Source organism: Aythya ferina (assembly GCF_964211825.1).
Source record: "Aythya ferina genome assembly, chromosome: 2".
NCBI classification, from domain to species: domain Eukaryota; kingdom Metazoa; phylum Chordata; class Aves; order Anseriformes; family Anatidae; genus Aythya; species Aythya ferina.
Window position 1 is genome coordinate 84,907,746 of NC_140297.1, and position 27,902 is coordinate 84,935,647.

General features: G+C 38.4%; 1 protein-coding gene across 5 annotated transcripts in view; it reads left to right on the plus strand.

The window, feature by feature from the left end:
- CTNND2 (catenin delta 2) overlaps positions 1-27,902 on the plus strand; it is a 642,859-nt gene that overhangs the window by 394,587 nt on the left and 220,370 nt on the right. For all 5 annotated transcript variants that reach the window (XM_084509612.1, XM_084509610.1, XM_084509611.1 and 2 more), the window contains one exon: positions 13,718-13,970. In XM_084509612.1, the coding sequence (XP_084365738.1) occupies positions 13,718-13,970 (253 nt within the window). The remainder of the gene's footprint in view (positions 1-13,717; positions 13,971-27,902) is intronic.

A 27,902-nucleotide genomic window follows, 5' to 3' on the forward strand; every position in this document is an offset into this window, starting at 1 on the left:
CTTCAGATCAGGCCTTCCCGAGCTTGTTCATGCTGGATCTCAGTGCCTCTACCAGCCCGAAGCTGTCTTTTGTTAAAAGCTGTGGCTCCACAAGCTGTTCTGCCTCCTGGGTGCCGTGGTGGAGGATGCTGATCAAAGAGAAGAGGCCTGTGAAATTTGTGATAGCAAGTGCCAAACAGAAACGGGGCTCCTTGTCAGCTGGGTTTCTTGTGTAGAGGGAGGCTGCAGTCAGGAGAGCGCTGTGGTGTTGATGTGGCGAGTCGGAGGGGGTGCTTTTTGGAGGGAAGAGTTATCCGTGGTAGGCTGGTCCTGTGTCTGCTGACAGCGTGTAACGCTTCAGCAGTGGTGACTGGGCAAGCATGTACTTATTACAGATGCTTTCAGTGGTCAGTACACAAGGGACACATGCAGCACAGAGCCACTTTCCTAGCTAACGTTATCTTTTGTCCGTAGAACTATTGCTCTAGTGTTTGCTCTTGGAGTCCAGTCTTCTCTTCTGGTGACCTTCCAGAGTGAAGTGGGGCACAGACATGTGCCGGGGATCAGACATGCTGCTAGAGGCACAGCAAGAGGATCCATGCCGGTGCCTGCTGCTTCATACCTGGCTTTTGCTGTCCTGGAGGTCAGGCAGTAGCTGAGAGAAGGATTTACAAGCACGATTGGTGTTCCCTTTCTTGTCACTGAGCTGATGGCTTCCTTGCAACATGGCTGGGCTCTTTCTCTTTCTCCCTCCTTGTTCCATCTTACCAAGTATCTGTGGTGAAGATCAGGTCTGTTCAGGACCTAAAGGGAAGGCAGGAGAGGGAGAAGCAAAACCCCTTTTTTGCTGCCCCAGACAGGAACAGGCCTTCCAAAACTGATTGTACTACCTTTTTTGTGAGAGTGCAGCTCGTTTTGTTGCTTCTGAGTGTGCAAATGGCCTTGAGCTCTTCTCCTTGTTTGAGTTGCACAACCAAAGCAAGGCCATACAACCCCTTCTCTTCAGGGGAGTTGCCTCCCAAGTGTATGGTTTCCACCCACCTCCATCTCTTGGTGCCAGGTCCATGTGCCATTTGTCTCAAGCCCTTGGAGTTTGCCTTCCTATACAAAACATTGCTGCAGTCCCGATCCATTCAAACTTCTTACATACACCACTTGCTGTATGTTTCTTTTACACTTTTTTTTTTTAATGCTGGCACAGCTTAGGCTTTCTGTGATTCCCAAAATTTATCTGTTTCTTTTAGCTCCTCTATCTCTTTCAGAAGGAGCACAGCACTACAAAGGATGTATCACTTGACCAATTTCACAAGACTGTATCAATTTCACAAGACTAAATATTTATCTTCGTATGTAATAAAGTATAGGTTATATTTGATATTTTTAGAAATCAGCATTATTTCAAGGTGAAGATTCTTTCTAAAATTGCAAAGCAATTTTCTATTATTTGGAAAATTGTCCACATGAAGAAAGTTGATGTCTGTATCCTATAAAACAATGATTTATTCAACTTTTAAGAACAATTAAGCCTACTTTATAGTAATCTTATGGCATCACAAAGTGATAGCAATTTTTCTGCTGTCATAGATAAACTGTCCTTTAATCGTTTTAACTATAAACTTCTAATTTATTTTTATTGCTTATGAAATAGTTTGTAACAGTATTAAGATAATATCTAAAACAAATATAAGAATGTTTCTTAAACTTTGCTTTGAGAGGTGTCTTTGATCGCAATTCACAATACCGTATAGCAACCAGCCCCTTGTAAAGTTGTTGGTTTTAGCCATTTAAAACCACTGAAGTCATATAGTATTTAAATGTGCTGGAAGAAAACGTGGGAAACTAGCACAGAATTCTAATGTTGAAAGGGGACCATGTAAAAGTGACATTTTGGGAGTCCAATTTTAATGTCATGATGAATTCCACGTAGTGGGCTTGGTTCACAGAAAGTATTTCGACAGCTGCAAGGCCAGCAAACATAGCATCAGTTCTGGGAGTTGGACCTGGAGCTTCAGCCTTGCTCATCACCAGTGACAGGCTTCACAGAGCTGTTGATATCCCAGCCATCCCACAGCCATCTCATTCTTTTCCAGTTTGTGTTAGTATTGCTTCTCCTCATGGAATTGGATTTTAGTTAACAAGTTGTATGACTTAATTCTGTGGACTTCAGACTTGATGAGTAAAATGAATTTTTAGAGAATTAATAGAAGAACAATGTATTGTTCTTCTACAATACATGCAGTGAAGTGTCTTCAAAGTGTTACAGTGTCATTGCTATAGTTTCACTTCACTTTCAGAATAACATCTAGCTGTTAATGAGAAGCTACCTGTTGCATGCTAATTCCTGTGCTGCAAATATTTAATCTGGAAGTAACAAGGTAACTTTAGTTTCAAAGACATTTTTCTTAATTTGGGGCTTAAAGTTGTCACTTCAGCCAAAAAAGAGCAGTGACATCAGAAACAGTTTTGACTTAACCCATTTAGATTAAACCCTTTGTCTGTTATGCTGCTTCTCAAATCCGTTTTTTTTCTTTTCAGTCCTAAAGTACAACAGTTAGGTTATAAATATCAAACATCATTTACTTCTGCTTAGATTGTGTCTTTTTTCTGGCTGTGGGGCAGGTTTGTTTGTTTGGTTTGGTTTGTCTTTTGCTTTGTCACAAGATGAAGTGATATTCAGTGGCATACTGTGATGCCACAGCTGCGGATTAATTGAGAATCATGCTGGTAAATCACACTGCATGGAGATCTGGCTATAGGACATAATGTTTTCAGGGAAATTAAAAAAGAAAAATTACTCCTACCACTGCATCTCCATTAGTTTGGTAATGTTGTGATAATAGACATGCATTCCTAACTGACATCCACTTGATGACATTGGTTTGGGGGAGAGAATTATAGGAAACAGGTGGGGAACAAATCTTCAGTACGAAGTAAATTGAGCACAGTGATCTGCATAGAGGATAACAAATCACCTCAGAGCAATGGGAAGGTGTAATCCCATTTCATTTGACAGATCCTGGTTGTCTAATGTAGCCTTATCTGTGACTATATTCTTGTATATTTGTTCTAAGGCTTCTTTTCTTCCAGGTATGCTGTATGGTATCTTGTCTGAGAAAGGATTGTTTTTTGTGTTTTTTTTTTTTTTTTTAATTCCTATTTACAATTTGGAAGGACAATAATGAAAGACATTGCTTTGAATTTCAGTGGTCCCTGTAAAGCTGTGGACAACAGCAGTGGGAGAGGGAGCAAAGTGGCAGGAGATGAAAACTGCAGATCTACCTCTTTAATGTTAGCAATATCCCCCTTAGCGTGGAGAAGCTTTCCTCCAAATAAGGTGCTCATAGCTTTAAAGTATGAAGCCTGTGCTTAAGTTCCATTGAGGAATATCGTACCTATCTGAAGGTAGCCCAGACTTCACTGTTGCTCAGAATAGAAACTTGTTAAAATTGTTAGTATTCACAGCCTCCTTCCTCTGTCTCATAAACAGAGTACCTCCAGAGGTTTGTGGTATGCCCTACATATTTTCTAATTTTTCTGTTCTCTTTTTTTCAATAGTGGGATGACTTAAAGCATGTCTGAATGCATCTGAGATGTCCTTTAACTTTTGCCACCCATAGAGATAGAAGTGTGATTATAAAATTTTGGCCATGTTTTTGAATACAGGGTACGTGCTTCCCTGAGAAATCTCACCTGCCTCTATTGAGAAAATACAGTGGCTACTGTCTGTCAGAAATTGTATATTTATCACCTGTTTACGCTATAACTGTAGCTTCAGGTAGGTTAAAGCCTGGTCACACTAGACTTCAGGAATATATTATCTCTTATTTACTTCATTGTTGTGCAGGAATAGAAGGCTGTCCTTTATGAAATAAGAAATGATTCAAACACGTTCCATAAATCTCTTTGTAAATACTTGCTGAATGAAAACACAATGCTGTGCCTGAGGTAAATACCCAGTCATGTCTTCAAGAAGGCTAATGCTTTTGTTAAAGGATCATTCTTTCTGCAGCATTGTATTTAAAGCCACTCTTTTAAAAATCACCAGCCCATTATAATTTTTAACTAAAGCTGTATTTTTATTATTTTTGTTAAGACTACCTACTTTTATAGGTAATCTTTTCCTCTCATCGTATTTCAGCATCGTGCATGTAAGGGAGGAGTTTTTACAAGTAGATAAAGGATTCAAAGACAGTTTACACTCTAACGGGTCCATCAACTTTCTAACTATCATTTGCAGAACTTAGGTTAGTATTTTTAAGATGTACTAATTGTGTGGTCTGACACTGGAATACAACTGTGACTAATTTAATAATGAATTAACTCCATATTCCAGAGTCAAAAATGTTAATTAAAATAGCTGAAGTTCATTACTCTGTCCTAAAGAATAATGACTAATAACCATTTTATAACTTGGGATTATTGCATACTTATTAGGAAGAAGTCAAAATCTGAAGGAGAAGACAGGTTTCCACAATGCGTGGAAATTTTTAATCTGTTGATGTGTTACTGTCTTTTTTTCTTTTTTTCTTTTTTTTTTTTATTTTTTAACATTTTATGATAATAATTGTGACTTTGGTCCGTGCCTTTGTTTTATGCTGGCTGGCTGGAAAAGAAACTTGTAACAGAGATTTCAAGAGAAAGTGAATTTGGAGGGGAAGCAGAAATTTAGTTGCTTGTCTACACCTAGTGGCACTGTCTCTTTTTTGCTTTGATCAGGTTTTATGATGGTTATGGTCATTATATTCCATGTGCACAAGGTGAAAGAAACCATGTTGTACTACAGAGGGCTAAAGTGATGGATATGTCTTCTGTCGTGCCATTGCTCAGGGTTGAATTTTATCTCCAGTGAGAAAATGGGCGTGATGAATTTTAATATCTCAAAGTCTGAAAAGGCAATTGCTTTCAAGGGCATCAGTAGTTGATATTTTCTCTTTTTAGATGCTCATGTAACAAATGAATTAAACTGCATGTTCTCCCCAAATTGAGGGGTGCAATTCAGAGAGATGAGAAGCGATCTGAGGAAAGATCTTGGCGGAATACCTTTAGCAGCCAAATTGGCATCTGATTATGACATTTGTGTGGATGCACCTTTTTTTTTTTTTTGTGCAGAGAAGCATGTCGAAACATGCTAGAAATCTGAAAGTCTGAGAATGCAAGCTGCATGAGTTAGTGGAGATTAAAATCTGTCAGTCTTAAAATTCAGTCAGTTCCTGAAGGTGGAAAGGATTTTTTTTATATTGAAAACTTGAAAAGGTCATGGCTTCTGCCTTTCTTGATTGTAAAAAATAAAAATAAAATAAAATAAATTAATCTGCATAAATGGTGTCCCCTCAGCAAACTACATGGATCTCAAAATGATGCTTTAGCAATATGTGCTTTTGTGATGCAGATTATATTATTGTGATGGGCATCCCATAACTTTGGAACCTGATGGTGAAAGATGATTGAGGGGAAGGATACAGATTCTGCAAAGGTTTTGGGTGTGGGGATATGAGGTTAGGCACAGCAGTGAAGCCTTGTAACAGACCTGTCTGAGGAGGAGGCTGCATTCAAGTTTTGACTTTATCAGGTTTCAATGAAGCCTTAAAACATTGTTGCAAATAAAGATCTCATTTTTACGCACCATATTTATTAAATTGAAATACAGATCACTAAGGTACAAATTCCATTAGTATTGCTGTTACTTGAATTATTTTTGTGTCTATTTCTTCATTTTTTTGTTTAGAGGTACAAATATTCTTTCAGATGCCTTTATTCATAAAGTATGTATTCATTGCCATTGCAAACCCAAATGGAAATGGGTGATTTCAGATTGATACTCGTTGATCACATACTTGAAGCCACAAATAAAATGATTACTAATAAAGAAATGCCAAGTCTAAATTGGTGATCAAGAAAATTATTCCATATGCTAAGGGTAAAGCAGTATCAGTGTGCATCTTTCCCCAGTAGAAGGGGGAAGATTAAAAGGGGGAAAAAATAAGTATTTCAAAGGAAAAGTAAGCACAAAAGGGAAACTAAGACACAGTGTGAGAATGTTCAAACTGAAGTGCAACACTATAGACAAAAGAAGCTTTCAGAGCGACTACATATGAGTTGTTCTGTAAACTGAAGAGTAGCTCAGAAGCAGAGCACAATATTTTTTTTCCATAATACAGGAGGAATCAATGAGGAGGATCAGTTTCTAAGCAAAGGAACTTTCAGCCTTGTAACAGCTAATGTCAGATCTGAAAATGCTCTGAGAAAATAAAAATGAAAGGGTTCATCAGTGCAGTATCAGAAACGGCGTGGCCAGCAAGACCAGGGAGGTGATCATCCCTCTGTGCTGTTGAGGCCGCACCTCGAGTGCTGTGTTCAGCTTTGGGCCCCTCACAACAAGAAGGACATCGAGGCCCTGGAGCATGTCCAGAGAAGGGCTACAAAGCTGGTGCAGGGCCTGGAGCACAAGTCCTGTGAGGAGCAGCTGAGGGAGCTGGGGTTGTTTAGTCTGGAGAGGAGGAGGCTCAGGGGAGACCTTATTGCACTCTACAGCTACCTGAAAGGAAGTTGTAATGGAGTGGGGATCAGTCTCTTCTCCCAAACAGTACAACAAGAGGAAATTGCCTCATGTTGTGCCAGGGAAGGTTTAGGTTTGATATTAGGAAAAATTTCTTCACTGGAAAGGTTGTGAGGCATTGGAACAGGCTGCCCAGCGAAGTGGTTGAGTCACCATCCCTGGAGGTCTTCAAAAGACGTATAGATGTGGTGCTCAGGGATGTGGTTTGGTGGTAGGCTTGGCAGTGCTAGGTTAAAGGTTGGACTAGATGATCTTAGAGGTCTTTTCCAACCTAAATGGTTCAATGATTCTAGTAGCAATTTCACTTCTTCAGTCTTCAATGATTATAGACTTTTTTGCATTGAAACAGAATTTATTAAATATGACCATATGCAGAGCACAAATTCATTCCTTGTTTCCTTCACTGAAACCACATTCCTTGATTTTGAGGACGTAAGGAGTTGTTCTTCAGCAAAACAGTGGCATGTAAATACAGAGATGATAAGGAGATAATTTTAAGATTGTGAAATGATCACAATAGCAAATAGGTATTAATTCATCACTGGGACATACAATCACATTGAGTAGGTTTATGATACTTACTTGGCTTAGTAGTTGGCAGCTGCAAGGTTTTAACAAATTTAGTTCTTTTGGAAATATTCATTACATCTCTAATACTGTAGTGCCTAAATAGCTACCTCGGATTTTGAAGGCAGGATAGGAAACCATGAGCAAGTGAAGTTTCCTGTGATATCATCTGGAAGAGGCATGCACGTTACTTTGATAAAAAGCCTTCCTTCTTACCCTGTTGCTGAAAACATCAAATATATAAATAAAATAACCTGAATAGATACTTGCAACAGCACCTAGACACGCTAATTAAAAAAAAAAAAAAAAGTGCAAGCCAGGTATAGCAAGTACCTAAGGGAACTTTAATATGCTTGTGGGTACTTTTTGCAAACTACCATTCTGTCCAGTTTCTATTTCTTTGCTTTATTTTTATATTCCCTGTATTACATGTTATGTTCCCCTAAAAGGAAAGAGCTGGTAGAGCAGAGTATAGCTATTTGCCATGCCCTAGCTGTTGAAGGCACTGAGTTGAGAGTGTTGGAGCTGACTGGAGGGAAGAAGGTTGTTGTCTCCCTTGAGGTACACAGAATATGAGCATCTGGAGATGGTTGGAGCCAGCAGAAAGAATCAGGGAAATATGAATATCTGAGTCTAAAAACTGAATCACAGAATTTCTAGGTTGGAAGAGACCTCAAGATCATCGAGTCCAACCTCTGACCTAACGCTAGCAGTCCCCACTAAACCATATCCCTAAGCTCTACATCTAAACCTCTTTTGAAGACTTCCAGGGATGGTGACTCCACCACTTCCCTGGGCAGCCCGTTCCAATGCCTAACAACCCTTTCGGTAAAGAAGTTCCTCCTAACATCCAACCTAAAACTCCCCTGGCGCAAAGTGCTAAGAGAGGGACAAAAGGTGGAGGTGATAGAGGGAAAGAGGCTTTTGCAATTGGTTCTGTGGAGTTCAATGCAATCCTGGAAGTCCTAAAAGGATGATGTGCTGAGTTGGAGAAAAGAGACTCCTGTGAGGATGCAAGGGGAAAACTTAATTACAGATTCTAATTATTTCTTTTCTGGCTGCAAATAAATATGGAATTTGGAAACTGGAATTTTGATTGCAGGATCAGCAACTAAAGAAGACAACACAGAGAAGAGAGGGATAAGATAATGGAAAACAAAAAAATAAAAGTTGGAATAATTTGGACTGCCTTTCCTGATTAGAATACAAAATGTTACAAAGCTCCTAAGCTACAGAGGACCTCTGTGCTGTTGATATTTGTATAAGGTCCTGAGTATTTTAAATCTAAATTGGAGCTTTATATCCTGGAATCCTTTAATGCTTTTTTGGTCTTTTCTCATGTTTAAAGTATGAAATTCCTTGTGCAGTTATACTTCTCACAGAGGACATGATAGTGCTTTCATAAAATCTTAACTGTCTTAGAGGGTGTTACTAATATCGACTATAGTATTGTATTTTTTTTCCCTCTTTCTCCTGACTGTGTATATCTCTAAAATCTTAAGCTTCCCATGTGGAAAAGTGATTCTTTGTTTTAACTGCTAAGCAAATTTATAACGTATATTGTCATGCATATTGAACGGTGTTAAACTTGAGTACTTGGGATTGCTGACTTGCTTCTGTTTTGCTTGGAATATTATTATTTTTAAAATACTTTTTTTGGGGGAAGGGACACCAAAAATCACCTACACTCAGTTAACGTTTAGAGATAATTGTTTGTATCCCTCAAAGCTGATGAATTCTGTTTCCTAATTTATAGAGAATACACTGTGTTATTTTTACAGTGTATCAGATGGGAAAAGTACCTGCTTTATAAATCTTTCTGTACATTTGCTACCAACAAAAGGCACTGCAATTATATCCTTTTTGAACTCATAGAGGGAAGATGAACATACTTTGCACCAAAGAACGTGATACGGTGGTCCAATTTTTTGAAAAAAAAATCAGTGTTCACATGACAGTAAGCATCAGCATTAACTTCAGGTGCAAATTAGTTCCTAAACAAATAAATAATTCCAAAGTAAAGAATTCAAAATCTATATAAAAGGTGCAAGGAGAAGGTGAACATGTGAGCTGAGTACAGAGAAGAAAGTTTTACAAGGTGTTATTTATAAGTCAAACAGTAGCATCAGCCAAGTAATCTTCAGCAAGAAGGTGTAGTAAGATAAATCTCATAAACGAGTTTATCCTTTCTGAAGGTCTGATCCTATATATGTTAACTGAACGAAATTCCCTCTGACTTAGATAGTCTGAACTCCTTAACAGTTCTTACATATATTTGGTCTCCCTAAGATAGCACCACCTAAGGGTGCTGCAATACCCTTCTTGCCTAAATCAGCACATTCTTGATTTTCGGTTTTGCTTGCTTTCCTGAGATGTTACAGATTTGAAAATAACATACATAATCTATAAATGAAGTTCTGAGTTGAGTGTCTCATTAAGAGCCCATGAGAGCACCTAAATTTTCAATGTTAATATAATATGAAACTTGTATATTTTGATACTAAGCAAAAGCTGTAGGAAATGATACAGCACATAGAGGAGCCAGCCTATTTCTGCAGTTAAGAGAACTGTAATATATCAGGTCATCAGAGGATTTTTGCTATAGTTAACAAGGGCTTTTTATTGTCATGGGTGAAAATCTGTAAAAACATATTAAATATTTGTATGGTATCCTCAGTTCTCTGGGGTTATGATTTTCAGTGCTGCAGTAGCGAAGGCTGGAGACAATATGGTACTTCTAAGGCAGCAATGACTTGCCAAGCTAAAACAAAATATTAAAAGCAGTCTTTAGGTGACAAATTGAAATCTCTTTGCTGAGGCTGTAGCTCTGGGTTTGCACAGTTTGAAATGTTCACTTTGGAACTTGTTGGTGAAACCCCTTTTGCAACCCAAAATTCAAATTCTCTTCAAGCATTGTTCTTGTATTGAACTGAAGCTGAAAATAGGATGAATGCATAGGGTTTTACTGGCCTGCTTCTGAGCATGTCATTTATTGTACTCAGTGTCTGCTAATTGTGTGCGGAGCGTGGATGCTCTGGCCTTACTGTCCATGCCAGCTAGCCCCAGGTTTGTAGCATGCGGTGCCCATCCCTGCATGGAGGAGCTGTGCTTTGCAGCTGGGTCTCAGGAACCACTGGGCAAGTTACCTGAGAGTTTCTGAAACTTTTCTTTGTGTGTCATTTAACCACTGAATTTCCATGGAAGCTTTTAAAAAGTGTGGGCTGCAATAACTATTAAAAATGATGTATGGTGACTTAGGAAGAAGAAATAAGCAAGATGAAATAAGGCTTTGAGATTTTTTTTAATTTTTTTTTTTTATTCCTGATCTTCTGGGACAGTTGAAGACTGAAGAGTTCTCTCTAAAGAAAAGTTGAGATTGAAGGTGTCCACAGCTAGAGTCCTACCTCTTCACAGTCTGGTCACCACTTCTGGTTTTACCTTCAGAGGTATGCAGAGGCAGAATAGGCTCAGGGCAACAGCGTGGTTTGGCCACGTTCCTGCTTTGGCTGGGCCAGGTCCCAGGAAGGCTAGGCTGGCAGCTGGCACGTGTTTCCTGGGGCAGCACTTCTGCTACACCTCCTCTCTTCCCTCCCTTTCCTTGCTGGGGTGAAGCCCTGATCCTTGCCCAAGTAGCATTGCCTCTGGCCGGTGGTGAGCCAGGCCTGGTCCAGGTGTTGCTGTGTGGTTACAGCTGTATCTGACTTTGGTTTGGGATGAGACAAGTCAAATGCAAAAGTTAGGGGAACAGGTAAGTGCTTTCAATTTAAAAATATGTTAATAGGTTGCGTGATCATCTGCAAATGTAGCTGATATGTGAACGTTCTCCAGTCCACTGAATGTGTCTGCGGATTACCCTGTGCTCACTGAAGATTAAATGTCTCTGGGTAATGCAAAAGGACTTCAAAAGGACTTTGTTTTTTTGTTGTTGTTGGTTTTTTGTTTTTTTTTGATAGACATAATAGCTATGATTTTGCTGTTTAAATATCCTAAATCCAAGGGAATTCTCAATAAATGCAGTCTTTGTCGTAGACTGAAGAGCTGTGCTTTGAATAAATATGGCTGCTAAAAGAATTTACTTGAGCAACAGTAATTGCTTGGTAGCATCTTCAGTGCTACTTGAAACCGGTAGCTTTCTTCGGTTTTACTTGAAACTATTCATGTAAAAATGTCTACTAAAACCGAACTCTTTACAGTCTGTGACTCTAATCCAGTTAAATGTAGAAGCTATTCTTAAGTGAGTGATTTTTTTCTTTTCCAAATTGATCTACCATTGGCTAAACAAGCTGATATGTGGATGTGCAGCTAAATCATAGATTTGTTTCATTTTCATATTCTAACTCTGGTAGTTTTGTGTTCATTGTGATAAAATTCAAAAGGAAGTAAGTCTGTTAGGAAGATAATTTGAGAAATGAATCAGAGTGACTCAAAAAGCACGTAGGTGTTAGGGTGACAGCTAGTTTCGGTTCATATAAATACCTATTTTGATAAAAAGACAAACAAAATAGAAAAGTTTTTAAAGAAATTAAAAACAAACACGATTTTCATTGAACTGTCTTGCAAAGGAAAGGAAGGGAAGTAGGTTGGAATATTTCACAAAGCAATCTCCATTACAGTGAGTTCTTGTTTTCAGCATTGTTAGTGTTGGGGTTTTGTGCAATTCCCCATATGATGTTACATGTAACAGTTAACAGGATATTCTGCATATTGCTAAAACTTATAAGTATGCTGTGTCAGTGTACAATTCAGTTTTTGCTTTTTCACTTGAAATCATTTCCAGTATATTCTCTAACTTTTTTTCACTTTTTCTCATAAGGTACCAAACTTTGGGTTTGAATTGTGTATTTTCTGTTAAAAGGTGATGATGTTCTTACGTCTTCATAACATTGAGTTTGGAATGATTTGTGCATGAGATGTTTCAGTATGAATTTTCTTGAACTTGAAATGTGAAATGTTCTTGCATTTTAATTGACGCATTTTTACGAAAAGGTCTCTGTGTCTTTATTACTCATTTCTCGAGGAATTATATACTAGCAATTAAAAACAGTGCTTTTAAAATGTTGCTGAGTATTTATGTCAAGGTAATCCCTCTAATATATGTTTGTAACAAAATTTTAAGATCATACTTATTATCTTAAAGTGCTATACTTGAGAACCACAGGGAAAAAATGAAAAGGCAGAATTTGAATGTTTAATTTGTTTGAAAATTTAAGATGTTCAGGTGTTATAATTTCTGGTCTGTGCCAGCTCAGACAAAAGTGCAATAATTTTATTTTAAGCTCAATGTATTTCATCTGCTGACACTTCAAGATGAAATGCTTAAAGTCCCTTTTGTGGATATATAGTATACTGAAAAATATTTACCATCCTGAAGTGTCAATGTACTTCAGTAAGAAAGGATTGTACAATGTACTATTAATAAGAAAGGATTGGGAAATATTTTATGACAACTTGTCACTTGAATATGCAATTTTGCCTGTGCAGTTCTGTGTATGAATTTGACCCAGCTAAAACTAATCCTTAGCCAGGCCCACTCCTGCTTGCAAAAGTGCTCTTGTGGTCTTGGGCCAAGGGGAAGTGGGAGCTATGAAGAATTTATTTGCCACTTCAAGGAATCCAAGCCAGCTTTTAATTTGTATTTGTTTCCAGGCCAAAGATCACATGGGTGTTGCTCCTCTAGCACTTACAGTGCAAAGGCATTTGCCGTTAACCAGGCCTTGGTTGAAAAATATTGTGTATTTAATAAGAATCATAAAGGTGACCACATCCTTATTACGCTGTGGCATAACAGGAAGATAATGGGCTCCGAGGGAGATTAGTGAGATTTTTGAGTCGCAAAAGCATTAAGTCAGTGTAAATCTGTAAGTAAGCCGCTCAAACCTGCTAATACAATAATCTCGAACTCAGCGCACAACCATTGCTGGTATTAAGACATCTATGTGGTCACCTCGTACGTGGCTCTTTTTCAGACTCAGGTAGCAGTAGCAGTCCTCTAAGTCTTATTCATGAATTCATGGTGAAATATGAAGAAGGAAAGTATTAAAAAAAAAAAAAAAAAAAGTTACTGAAGTGTGCACAGTAAAAGCCAGGGCAGGCGTCTGGTTTTACCTGTTTCACCGATAGCAGGACTATCAATTTGAGCTGGCCGTGGCTGTCCATTTCCTCTGCCGTAGAGCTCTCCATGGCAATTTGGCCTCCTGAGCCTGATTTGATGTTCCTTCTGCTTCCATCCACCTCTCGAAGGACTAAAAGAGCCTCACTTGGTGGTGTTTGTAAATCCTAGTTTGACTAGTCCCATGCTTTTCTGCACTTGTTCTGTTCCAGGTTAGTGCAAGTAAAACCCCAAGTGAAAAGCACTGTTACGGTCTGTTTAGCTGATGTTAGAGTCCTTCTAGTGCAGGAGTGGCATGTCTTTTAGAAATTCATTTGACAGTTATTTACTTCAATGGTTTTGGAAATGACAATGTTCTTTGTTTGTTTTGTTTTGTTTTGTTTTTCTCATTCTTTTTGAACCCCTGTTTTATATGTGTGTGTTTTTTTTCCTCTGCCTAGACCTGGTTAACCATTTCTGTGAACAGGTCCTCAATTTTTTACTTTGTCCCTACTTTCCTGTCGTAGCCCCATCTTCCCCTGGTGTCGACTCCGTACCCTTACAGCGCACAGGCAGTCAACACGGCACACAGAACGCAACCGCGACCTTCCAGAGGGCCAGCTATGCTGCAGGCCCAGCCTCCAATTACGCAGACCCCTACCGACAGCTGCAGTATTGTCCTTCTGTTGAATCACCATACAGCAAATCTGGGCCAGCCATCCCACCTGAGGGGACCTTGGCTAGGTCACCTTCCATTGATAGCATTCAGAAAGATCCCAGGTGGGTGAAACCTTAATTGTCTACTATTTCTTGTTTGTGCAGAGGTTTGAAATTGCAGTTTGCTTTGTGTGTTTCCGCTACTGAATATCACCACCAAAAATACAACGAGAACAAAAAACGCCACAACCCGAAAACTGATCGTAAGTATAAAATTTTGTTTCTATACCAGTGCTGTTCTAATGCTTTGCCTTGGAAGGCTCTCATGAGCTCTTCTTTGAAATGAAGTGATAGGTGTTGTCTTGGATATGTATATTTAGCCTGCTTTCAAGTACTGGTGCTCCTCGAAGTCTTCTGAGAAGTATTTTATTTTTATTTTTTTCTGAAAATGAAAGCAGTGGTATGACTGTTTTGACTGACCATTTTGGATTGAAGTTTTAAGTCACTCCTTGGGCAGCAGTTGTTACAGTTGTTGGTTTTTCTGCTGTTAGTATTCCTAAAAGCTTCATAAAAGGATATTCTGGTACTAGGCAATGAGGCTGAGTGATGTGAAACAGCCAGTGGTCAGGTTTGTGCTTCACCCTGTGTCTTGTGCAGGCTTCTAATGCTAGTGAGTGGTAGCAGAATGTATGTGCATGTTCATTGAGATACATTCATGTGCCTAGGGAAGGTGCAAGAAGAAACTTTATAGTCTCTTCTGTAGTTTTATAGTTGGCATATGCCAAGCAGGCACACAGGTGGACAGGTTGTAGAGAGTTTTCTGTCAAATTCTTTGAATTCCATGGTAACAGTAATGAAAACGCTGACTACAATCCTTGATGCACTTGGTGATTTTCTTTAATTTTCAGATGGAAAAGAGAACAGGTATTTTTGGTAACTGAAGTTTAAGCCCATCATAAATGTTAATTTATACAAGTTTAGTTTTGTGGGTTTTTTCCCTGTGGCAGATGGTGTGAAGTATTTATTTATTGTTATATGTAATACATGACAAGAGAACCCAAAAATTTGCTCCAGCAAAAATGGTAGAGGTGTTTAACAATTTGTAAAGGCTTCTCTTGCTGCATTAAGAATCCAATATCCACAAACTGATCTCTCTACACGTTTAGCATCATAGAAGTTCTCTCTCCCTCCCCCAAAACCCCAGAGTAGATAAATATTAAGGCACATCAAAAGTATCACATCTCATGACATCCGCAGCTACTACAGAGTTCAACTTCTTTAGAAAACTTCCATCTTCAACATTTTTCATTAGCTTTTGATATTCCTCCAGAAATTTGAAAAAATATGAACCCAATTCCTCCCCATTTTCCCCTTGCCTCAGAACAAGCATTGGTAACCAGAGAGAAGTGGTCTTTTTCTGAAACCTGGATGTTCCAATACATTTGTGTTCCAGAAAATAAAAGCTCATGAAAGAGAAAAAGCTTTGCTTTGTGAATGTCTCATTTTCAAACTTAAAGAAAATTGTTTTAGGAGTGCACTAAACCAGAGGAAAAATTACTGTAATCCATATGAAATGTTCTTAAGAAATGCATGATGTTACTGAAGGCACTATTCCAAATAGACAAGAAAGACATATTTGCAGTATCTCTACAGGTGCTAGATATTATGTCTATTTAAAATAAAAGGTCACCTCTGTTTAGTTGCTTTGCTATCACTTTGAAACTGATAGTCAGTTACTGTCTATGAAATGTGCTCGTAAAAGAAGATTTTCTCCCGCAGATTTTTCATTTGGCAGCTTTTTACATTCTTTCTTGTATTGTGACCATTTGTGTGTTCATGAGTATTGATTTCTGTAGGTAAAGTAGCAGCAAGTAGACATCGAGGTATAAATTGAATTTGATAAAATCTTGGAGTCATTAAATACCCTTTTGTTATGATCACAATTAAATTAATTGGGATTTTTCACAATCATTTCTACAAAAGAGGTTTGTGTTACTCTATGGATCAAATGAATGAGATTGTGCATGGTGTCCATCACTTAATTTTGCTGCCCTGCTTGTAAGTGCAGAATAATTCTTACAAAGCACTGTCAGTAATATTACTGCTGATGTTGTATCTTAGTACCCAGAAGCTATAGTCCACCTAGGCAAGCTGCTTTGTGAAACTAGTTGTGGGCCAAAGCAGTTGCTGATATTTCAAAGATTGGAAAGATTGTAAAAAATTGGCAAGTGTGCAGAAAAGAAATGAAAGTGGTCAGAAGACTGTTAATGTTGATTTCTGTGGATAGAGTACAAAATCTTGGATAAATGACAAGCACGGAAAGGAGGGGACAGATGACTTTCCAGATGCTTGAAAAAAAATTGAAGGACAGAACTTTATATAGTAGCACTTAAGAGATACAATTATAGGTAGTGGTTTTAATAGGGAAAATGAGAATGTCTCAAATATAAGAACAACTTTCAGTAGCTGTGGCAAGTTTCACTGTATTGTTCAAAATGTTATCACTTACATCTTCAGGCAGAAAGAAACAAGAAACATGTTGGCCGGTAGATGGACTTGAGAAAATGATAAATCTTGAGCTTCTTTACAGAGCTGTTGCTGCCTTTGTGGTTGGTTGGTTGGTTTGTTCCTTTTAAAAAGGTCTTGTTTAGTTGTTGATGAGAGTAGCAAGCATAATTTTCAGACACGAAGCCTACCTGTCCAAACAAGGATTCACTGTCAGAGCAAAGTGCAAGACAAAAGCATATTAACTGCAGTTTTTTGAACAGCATTTGCTGTATGTCAGTCAGTTTAGGATTTAAAAAAAAAAAAAATGCCCAGAAGAGAATATACTTATCTTAACAAGCAATTATGGTTTCTAAAACTGAACGTTGTTTTCTAGACTTCAGTTCAGCTGGGATTTCCATCTGAAGTCCAAGAAAAATGGTTGGCAGGCACTGAAGTAATTGACAATTTTTTCCATTGTTTTCACTGTGTAGTTTGGATTACTAATACTGTCGTTTTACATACATGTTCTGAGCTGACATTTGGCGAATGAAATTTTAGCTCAACATCTGTTCTCCATCATCCAACTGTCATAAAATACAGTGTAATATTCATTAACTTAAACTTTAGGAAAAAACTTTCCAGAAAGTATCAGAATATTTATCAGGTTTGTGGTCGTGGATAATTTTTAAGTTAGGCAGACTGTTAGCTGGTATGAACTGACGTAGTGAAGATTACATGCATCTATACTGGCAGAGAGTCTGATGATTTGTGTTGTTTAAAAAGGAAATGAGCCCTCTTTTCTTACCACCTGTCAGAAATAAAACTTATGTGTATGGAAAAAGAGAAGTCAAATATCAAAGACAATGTACAGGTTGATTCTTCAGAGCATCCTTGTATATTTACTTCAGGTCAAAAAAGGAACGGAAATATGCAGTAGAGATGTGATATAAACTGTTTCATGCCATCATTTCCTATATGAAATGTGGCATAGAGAGGGGGTGAGAGCATAACATTTTCTAACTATTGTCTTGCTTTTGTTTCTTATTAAACTGTGAATGAGAGAAGGTGTGAGTATTTTAAAGTATTGGAAATATATGCTTGCTGTATTTTCTGCCCTACATTCATTTAAGAAGGATCAATCTGTCCCTTAGTACCAACAAATTATTTAAGGTTTGTCCATCCCTAGAATTTAGGGCAGCTGGGGAGCCCTAGAAATTCAAATGTTAGTATGCAATTGTCAGTCTATGTACCTTCCAATTTCTACTCAAAAATATGTGTAAATTAAATTGCTTAATTTCTGAGTTTTTGAATTATTACAAAACCATGCGTATGTACCATTCCTGATGAATCATACCAGCTTCATAAGAGGTGAAAAACACATAATTTTCTTATATTTCAGCTAAGTATATACCAATGACATTTTGTAGTAGCAGTAGTTTTGGTTTTGAACTCCATGTGTCTGTTTTGATGGGTTGAGTTGACATGTGTCTTTCACTGTTTTGTGACTCTTCTTTATTCTTACCTATTTTATTTACACTCATATATACACAAATATTTTTTTCCCCTCAGAGGCAAGATGCTGGGTTACAGGAATTTTGTGAAAAATGCTCTGTGAAGGCTATCAAAATGAATTTCAGTGTTCAGATGTTCATTTGCATTATATTGATCTACACTTAACAATATTCCTTCATGGGATCCTCTTTCCCAAGATATGTATTTCAGAGCCCTTAAAACTTTTTCTTCAGGAGAAATGGTCTCATTTGGTGAACGCAGCTGCGAAGTGCAGACTGCAACAATGATTGCATTTTTTGTGTTTAGGGAAAAAGAAAGGAAAGCTAATACCAACAGTAGCAGTGAAATCATGTTGCAACTGCAGAAGTAAAAAAAAAAAAAAAAAAAAAAAAAAAAAAAGTTAAATCCAACTTCTTCTCAGCAGCTCTTGCTTTAGAACTGTCTGGGCATAGGTCAACAAAGTAACGGAGCTTTCCAGGTATTGCATGATTGAGCTGTAATGCCCAGAGACGTTTCTGCTTCATTCTGTGCATTCAGAGCCCACATCCCATTCCATTACCTCTGCTGGCTGTAATTTTCCTTCTAAGCAGAAAATAGAGGTGCTGGCTGCCTATTTTCTAAACTTTAAAATTGGCTTTCTTTCCACTTATGAAAGGAAATAAATTAGATCAGAACATTCTGTATGGACTGTAAATTTCAAAACTTATCTTGTTGGTATATTTTTCTTTTTCAGTTTTCTTTTTTTCCCAAAAATGTGCTGTTTCCAAAATGCAAGCTAGAAAGCTTTCTTTTCTGTATAAGTGGTAGAAGTAAAATAAACTCTAGTTAACTTTTGTGTTCCAGTAAAAGTGCCTATGAGATCAGCACACACAGTTTGGAACGTGGCCTGTTAAAGGGTAAATGTTTCTGCAGGAGTCTTTACCATGTATTTAATCTTGCTTTGTTCCAAGGATTGTCTCAGTGTTAATGGTGTTAGTCTGCTGTAAACCTGAATAGCAGCCAGGCAGTAGAGCAGTGTAACAAGGTAAGAAAAGTGTAAACCCGCATGTGTGGGAGCTTGGGCATCTTTGTGAGAATTTATCTGGTAGCTCCTTCAGGAAGGGTTGTCACACACAGAAACAGACTTGGGCAGAGGGAGAAGGCCTTGCTGTGATCACTGTCCCCGGGGGTGTTCAAGGAAAGGTTGGATGTGGTGCTTAGGGATGTGGTTTAGTGGGTGACATTGGTGGTAGGGGGAATGGTTGGACCAGATGATCTTGGAGGTCTTTTCCAACCTTAATGGTTCTGTTATGATCACAAAATAGCACTTGGGCTGTCAAAGTCCAACAGGGTGTTGGTGGGTGTCTGTCCTTCCTGGTGGAATGCAGCTTGCAGTAGTTATTTATCCAAGCAAGGGTGGATCTACCCCATTCCAGGCTCAAGCCTTTACCACCAAACTATCACATCGATATCTCTGATACTGAATTAATTACATTAAAACAGTTTGGGGAGATAGAGTGTGTGTGCCTGTATTGAGAGGTGGGGTGGAGCTGGGGTACCAGGACATCTCTCTCATACCCGAGAGGTAGAAGACTGAAGGTGTATTCCTGGTGAGAATGAGACAAAACAGGGATTGCAGATGTACCTCTCCTATTCTATATATGCAATAGGCAAATCTCCTTTTCACTAAATAGTTTTCAAAGGTCTCTCTTGCCCTCCTCTGAAATTAGGAGTAAAGTGGAAGGGAAAGTCCTCCAAAGGTGGTGGTAGTGGGGAAGCCATGGGAAACATTTCTTGTGGATCTGAGCATGTGTATGTTTGGCAACATTGACTCAGTTCCAGAAAAACAATGCTTCAGCTTCTGTGGTCCTGCTAACACCCTGCTAAGAATGTTGTACAGCAAATTTGTATGGACCAAGACTTGTATTGGCAGAACCAAACAGATGCTTTTTGAGAGTGACTGTTTTGTAATGCTGTGGTTAAGTATATCTTTCCTTCAGAAAAGAAACATCTGGTTAATTTTCCCTGTGTGAAAATGGTACAGTCTCTCAGGATTTCGTGTATATTCCTCCGAGTATGAAAAAATGACCCTAAAGAGAAAATAAAATCTAAGAGTCTAAACAGGACAAAAATACACAATTCAAGACTAGCAAGTCCAGAGCGAATTGCAATTCTTCATACAGATCTTTTCTGTATAAATGGCATGAATTTTTAATTAGTCTGCAAAATGGCTTTGAGAAAAGGTGGAAGAGCTGGAAACTAAGCAGAGATCTTTCCCCTTTGTGCTTTCAGTAAATAAGGATGAAGCCTACTTATTTAAAGTAGTTGAGGTGGGGTTCATCGATTATTTTATCGTCTGTTAACTTGGAATTTCAGTAGACTGATTTGGCTGGAAACCTTGGCTGGAGAAGACTTGCATTAAAAATATTTAGTTCCAGCTTAGGCATGGCACAATTAACAAGGTGCTAAGTAATCCAGTGTGGGTCAACTTGTGGTGAAGTGGAGGAGTAGCACCCAGAACTTGTAAAAAACATTCCTCTGTATGCCAACAGTTTCTCTTTCCCCTGCTTACATGAGGGTAGTTTCAAAATGACTGGGGAATCACTGGACAGAGGTGGAGTCATTCCCCAGTGCACAATATGTGATTTGGTGTGCGTGGAAGCATCATCTGCAGCTGTTTTGTGTGTGTGTGTGTTTGTTTGTTTTGTTTTGTTTTTCAGTTGAGTTTGGCCCATACTTTTTAGCAACCTCCTTTCTCTGTTTCTCTTGGAAATCCTTAGGAGAGGAAAAAAAAAAGTGTACTCTATAAAAGTAGAGTGTACTCTACAAAAATAAAGTGTCTGTGTTTTTAGCCCATGAAGCACTAGTATCCACTTACTATTCTATATGGCTAGTACCAATTATTGACTGTGCAGGAGGTTACTCCGTTTTGTTGCCATCCTATCATCCTATTGTTTAAAATGAGATCTGATCTCATCACTAGCAAACCTGCCATACTGTAATCACAGAACATCACAATTTATGTATCACAGTAACGTGGATATTGCTGATCCATGTAGTTTGAGTAATGAGTGTGTCCTGAAGTGCTTAGAGTTCCTAACCATCATCAGAGAAGAGGTTATACGTAGCCATTTTATTTGGTAGGGTACTTACATGCTATACAAGGTATAATTTTGAGATAGAGATGATGTCTTAGTTCTTGTTTGATTTGAAAGTTTAGCTCTTACAATCTTCAACCTCCAACAGAAAGTAATTTGTTTACTTTGTGCTGGAGGGATAGAAGTGAAAGACCACTTATGTACTTATCAATGATACAGGGCATTCAGGAGGACAGTGTCAGGAGCTCCTTGTAGAGTTGATAAGTTCGGGGGAAAAAAACAATGGGAAAACAAAGACCAAGGTCTTCTCCTTTTGAGCCATTTTTTTCCCCTCAGTAATGTGTCTGCCAATTGATGAACAGCAACAAATAGCTTTTCCAGTTTCTTTCCTAATCTGTCATGTTTTAATATCTTAATTGATACAGAAAGAAGCAGGTGGACAGTGTACCTCATTCTCATACTGTCCATAGTCCATTTTTGGTTCTTGAATGGTATCACAGCTTCTAATGGTGAATCTATGTCTCAAAGCAGTTTCTGCCTTTGTTTGCCACGCATTTTGCTCAGTATCCTGTGGCTCATTTGCAAACTTTGACAGATGCAAAATCCGTGTGGTGCCTTTCTGTGATGACAGACTGTAACAGCCAGAAAATGTTGCAAGTATATTTTCCAACCAGACGTTAAAAACACGGGGAAGAACCATGCTTTCAGGTTTTACTGGGCTCATGTAAGCTGTTACAATCTCCTGGCAAGAATAAACCACATAAGCTTCTCAGTAGTAGCTCTTGGACATCTCATCAGCCAAATGGATAATAATGATCTTCTTCTGTACAGGGATGTTCAGAGTAAGTTAAATTTGTAAGGTGCTTTGAAGTTCAAAGGGTAATCTTGATCTTTCTTTGATGGGAAATGTGATGGGAGGGAGGGAAATGCATTAGGTGGAGAAGATAAATGGGCAAAATTTTCAAGAAGCTTGCTAAAATCAAAACACATGTTCTGAAATTTTCTCCAAAAGATAAAAATAAAAACTGAAAATCATTTTCTGACACACAAATTGCTGTGCAGAGGTTGTTAGTTTCTGAAGCTGGACCGCAGTGTGATGTTGTACAGCTATTATATAAGCAGGAAACAAAAGCCAACAGATTTTGTAGCAGTTGTACAAAATAGAGAAATCCTTCACTCTCTATGACATAAGAGAATACAACCAAAATGTTTGCTCGTTTCTAGTGTAGAGGTTAGCTAAAAATGATATATGGAAAGAATGATCAGGACCATCTCTTGGTCTCTCATAAAATCTTACAGCTGTTACAAATTAAGGGCCTGACTCTAACAACCTGTTCTGTATGTAGATTAAGGCCAATCTCTGCCAGCTCACTGAAGGTCAGAGCCTAATGTGAGGCCCTGCTCCTAGCCTTTCCTTCCCTGTTGTACTGCTGTTCCTGTGGTGATCTCCATCACATTCACTTAAATCTTCCCCTTTACCCCATTTCTACTGCCCCACTCTAGGATCTCATTGAATGAGTCAAGTTCAGAGATGCATCACAAGTCTTAGCATTAAGCTAGTGGTTTCCTAGGAACCAAGAGCCACCACTGATCCCATAGAAATCCTGCAGCCATTGTTGCCAGGGAAACTCCCAGTCTCTAGACTTACTCTGAAATATTTGTTTTTTACTCTTTTTTTTCTTGTTTGTTTGTTTGTTTTTAAGCCACTGCGGCATCAGCGGGATCATTTGCTGTTTAGCTTGCCTTCCACCTCTAATAATCTGGGAAAGGGAGTCATGTTTATCATGCAACAGAGTAGAGGGAACTGGGTAGCAGAAGACCTGGAAGGAAATTGAAAGTTTTTCTACTCCAGAGGAGCACAGAAGGGGATGTCTAGATTTCCTGATTATACTAAAGGTAAACTATGGAGGCAGAAGGCACTTGTGGAGGAAGGAGGTGCTGTGCAAATTCTGTTGCAGACTAAAACAAAACAAAGTCTCTTCAGGAAACGTGCAAAAGCTGTACGGGGATCATGCTCTTCTCCCAAGCACCAAGTAGTGAGGAAAAATGGCCTCAAGTTGCACAAGGGGAGGTTTCGGTTGGATATTAGGATAAGTTTCTTTTACCGAATGGATTGCGTGGCGTTGGGATAGGCTGCCCGGGGAAGTGGTTGAGTCACTATCCTTGTTGGTCTTCAAGAAGTGTGTAGAAGCAGAACTTAGCAGCATGGTTTAGTGGTGGACTTGTCAGTAGGAGGTTAAAGGTTGGGCTAGATGGCCTTAGAGGTCTTTTCCAACCTCAGTGGTTCTGTGATTCTATGTACAAACATACGCACAGGGACACAATATAGGGACTTTTAAGTAAGTTGAAAAATAAAGTATTTTAATTTAGCTTTCAACTTTTTAACAGTAATTTCAAGTTAGCTTGATTACCCTTTTGTTCCCTACCAGGACATAACGTATGTCATATATTACGTTTTTGGAGATGAGGACTGGCTTTTTTTCTTTATGCTGTTTGGTGCTATGTTTTTCCTTAATACCTATCAGAATTTGAGTGTCTCGAATGTAAGTCTGAAAGTTTGTCCATGATAGTTGATGTGGCTAAAGGAAAGTGATTGGGTTTCTGTAAGTGCAAGTGAGAGGAATGGATGCCAACAACACAGGTACAAGATAGTTTCTCAGTCAATGAGGCCCTTACCTACATGTTGGTCAGGATTGTGTTGCTCTTCTCTTGGAGAAACTGTGCTGATCAGTCAGCCTTGTCTGTGTCTGTTCCAGCTCTTTTTACTAGGATAAAAAGTTCTTGACTCCCTTTGAATCTTGGAAATACTCAGAAACTAAATGGCCTGTTTAGCTGTTTTTTTATGTACTTTCATTGTCCTTTGAAACACTCAGGCTCCATAACTTTTTTCAAAGCAATGCCAGCTAACGTAGTGTTTGCAGTTTGCAATGTCTTTACGGAAACACCAGTATGATTTCTGTCCAGGACTTTTATGTGCCTCCTAAAACCAACAAGGTTATTTCCACAATTTGGCAGTGTGGGGTTCTGCTCTGACCAAACCTCCTAAGGTTCAATTTAACTGTGTAACAGCCCCATGTCCAGTGATTATCTCATTGCAAGAGGGAGAAAATACTCATTTGGGCCAAGAGGAGCAACCTACAGGTTTTTACATTTCTTTGGAGTCGTTAGTTTCATACTGGCTCAATTGTATGACTGCTATCCCCTTTCCAGGTCAATACTTTCAGCTTAATATTTGTGAAACTTGAGTGCCCAGTTAATTATCCACTTACTGGTGTTATCCTGAGAGTCAAAATATCTCGGCCTACTTGCAACTGATACTTTCCTGTTAATGAAGTTCATTGTAGATGAAAGAATACAATGTTTAACTATTTTAGTCATAATTCTTGTCAAACGTTTCATGAATAAAAGCTGCTTCTTGTTCTGTGACATTATCCTGTAACCACATAGTTGTTTATATCGCAGTACTTAAGATTATGGTCTTAAAGGGGCATAAAATGGATGCTTTTTTTCCTTCCCTACAATAAGTTGGCCTTTGTGAGGGGTTACCCTTTTCGTGCCCATTTGAGTATTCTGTGTGGTTCTTTGATTTCTTCCAGTAGCTTCTAATAGGGACGACTTGACAGTTTTCTACATCAGAGTAGTTGCCAAATCTCTTGTAAAACTCTGACAGCACACAAATTGGCGCATAGAGGATTCGTTAGCTGTTTAGACATCAGATCTTTCAGGAAAAAGTGGGAAAAGGGGTTTAATTCCTCCTGTGCCTTTTCACATCGTAATGGAGAATGAAGTTTGTTGTGGGTATCCAAATTGTAAAATCTCCGTTTAGGCAAGCCTTCTGCAGCCATGTATATATAAATTATTTTAAATTCGCAAAATCCTCTCTGTGGGGTGACACCTTCATTGTCATACACTTAGTCTTCTCTAGTGGCTGTATTTTTTTTTATTTCTTTTTTTTTTTTTTGTCAGCAGCTACATTTATTTTAATGAAACTTTATCCTAAACTGTAAAGGTTTTATCTGCAGCCACTAAGGGATAACAGATCCTGTCAGCCACTGCATTTTCTGTGGCATGTCTCCAGCACCCATCTGTTATGTCTCAGCCTCTGCACTATTTACGCACCACAACCTTCTCCCCCCCCCAGCCAAACAAAGTGCTGCATAAAGGCTTCCTTCTAAAGGATATGTGATTATCTATAACTTATTTTGTGTGGGTCCGGTTTTTGGGCCTGATAACTGAAAATTCAGAGCAGTTTCTTCATGCCGTGTAGGAAGAAGGGGGCTGCTTTTCCACAGAGGGGCATCCTAAGTGAAATGTCCTCGTGCTGTCAGTGGGCAAGCCTCCACTCCTTATGCACTTCTTGAAGTCAGAACGGTAACAATGCTCTTCTTTTAATCAATTTATAGCATGTTGCACCGAGTTGTGTCATCTAGAGGGAGGCGAAGTTTGAGAGGAGAGTAGCACTGCATTCACGTTTGGCTGCCCTGCCAGGGTATAACAGTGTAGGAGCTGTTGATGACTGCATGCATGTGACAGAGTTTCACAGGGCAACTCAAGAGCTGGTTCTCAAAATGCACGCTGAATTCCTCTCCACATTTTCCTTTCCAATTATTGGTGCTTGCTGATTTGGTTTTGGAGTCAGCTAGGTGGAAATACTTTCCTTGAGGGCTCTGTTTATCACCCCCTATATGCTTGTAATCATATCAGTTGTGCACATGGGTACAGTGAAAGTGAGCCTAATAGTTTCTAATCCCCAGCAGGTTTATTACTAGGCTAGACTTGCCTCATAATAATACAGCTAACAGCTTTTCAGAATAATTTGAAATGGGAATGCAGAGGCCTTATTCCTGTCCTGTTACATATTCATTGACATAAAGATCAGTCTGTTACTGAACTTACATCTTTTTCTTCTACCATTTTAAAAGAAAATAAGGTTTTGGCATAGATTTTGCTTTTATGTCATGACTTAGTTTTTAGTGAAGTGTTTTGTGTTTTGTTGTTTTGTTGTTTTTGTTTTTTTTTTTAAATTAACACTATGCATAGAACTGGAGTCATCAGCTTCTGAACTGCTTTTCAAGAATCCATTATGAGGAAAACTGCTGCATTTCCACTGCTAAAAAGGAAAAAAAAAAAAAAAAGTGTTTTTGGAAGGGTGAAGGGAAGAACTGGTAGAGTGCTTTTTTGTTCAGAAAAATAATTACAGGGAAAAATTCAGGAAAGCAATCTATGCATCAATCTTTCTAAAATGTATTTCAGAGTATTATTTATATTGCTTCTGTACAATTAAAAATGGAATGGATGGCAGAGGAATGATAGAGCTGGTAGGTGACAGCTGATGCATTCAAAATAGTGAAGGTAGCCCGTCACGCTTGTGTTGACAATTTCAATATAGCCTGAAGGATAATGAAGTGCACGAAAGTTTCCAGAACCATTTTAAAATAAACTATTTATGAGCTCATTTCTCTATCATTTTAAACTTCTTTGGAAAATGGAGTTCTGTGCACATGGTATTGATTTATTTCCTTGGTATCACAGGCTTCTTGGGAAAGCTCAGCCCCACAGTGCTCCCAGTTCTGCTGAGCAGCAGTATGCCAGCAATATAAGCTAAATTTTGCAGCCTTTTCAAAGAGGAAATTCCATTTACTTCGGAATGCAACTTTGAATGGAGTAAATGCAGCAATGTAAAGGAATTTTGAAATGAAAAGTTTACAGTGGGCCTTGATCAGCAGTGGTTAAAGATGCAAATTGGGATTTTTAGAGCCCTGTTATCTTTGTAGATTTCTTAGGAAAAAAAGACTTGTATGACATTTTTGGATTAAGACAAAAACTGGTGAATTTCAGGAAATTGAGTGACAATAGCTTGCAATTATGCGTTTGCCCTCAGTACAGCCAAAGGATGGGGGTTTATCAATATATGCTCCTTGACTTTGTGCAACTTCCTCTGTAGGGGGGGAAATGTTACAAACGTCAAATTTGTGAAGTACATGTAATGAGAAATACATAGATAAAACTTTCTGGGCTATTTCCTCTAAAATGCCCTTGTAGTTTCCTTCTGCCGCTGTTTAATAGCAGATGGATAAGTCTCAGCCTCTTAACAACAGCCAGTAGTAGTTCAGTTTGGTGTTTTTTTTTTTTTTTTTTTGGTGGTGGTGGTCGTTTTGTTTTGTTTGTTTTGTTGTTCATTTTTTTTCTATATTTGGGCAGATAATGCTTGGGGGGGGGAATGTTTCATGGATAATAACTGTCTATGTGAGTAACTCACTCAAAAATGTTTAGATGTCAGTGTAACAAGAAATTTCTGCTGCCAACATCTTTAGCGTAAGGATTTCATTGTAATCTGGATGTCATGGATCCAGCTTTATATTTTTTAATTAAACCTATAGAGAAATATATTTCATGTTTTTCTATTAAGACTGAAGTTTGAATTCATCTCTCAGTGGTAAAAAAAAAAAAAAAAAAAGCAAATGGACTTTTAGTAGAGTGAGTAGTAGTTTTAATATGCTAGTGTTTGGTTTTGATTTCTAAGTTCAGAAAAATAATAATATTCTTTTGAAGTAGAAGCCAAAAATAGTATGAAAACTAACTGGAATAGATACAGGTGTTTTTGAGTTTTCTAGGAAGTCAGAGGCCTATTCATTCGGTGTTTAGAAATCTCAGAGGCAAGAGACCTGGCTGCTATCAGCTGAGCATTGTAGTACTACTAAAAAAATGTAATCCCTGACTTGAATTGTTTTACCTCAGGGAAATAAGTTTTTGGGAAAGAGAACATTGGCTTCCCCGTTCTCCCTAAACCCATGCAAACATTAAGCTTTGTAATACTGAATTCTCTTAGAATCCCAATGAAAACTAGACTGTTGTGACAATTTATGTATTCTTCTCAATATATGCAGGTGATAGTGGTAATGATGCAACTCTGGTGAGAACATGCATCTTAGATTGAAAGCTATGAAAAGTGCTAGGTGAATTACTCGCCTGTATTCCT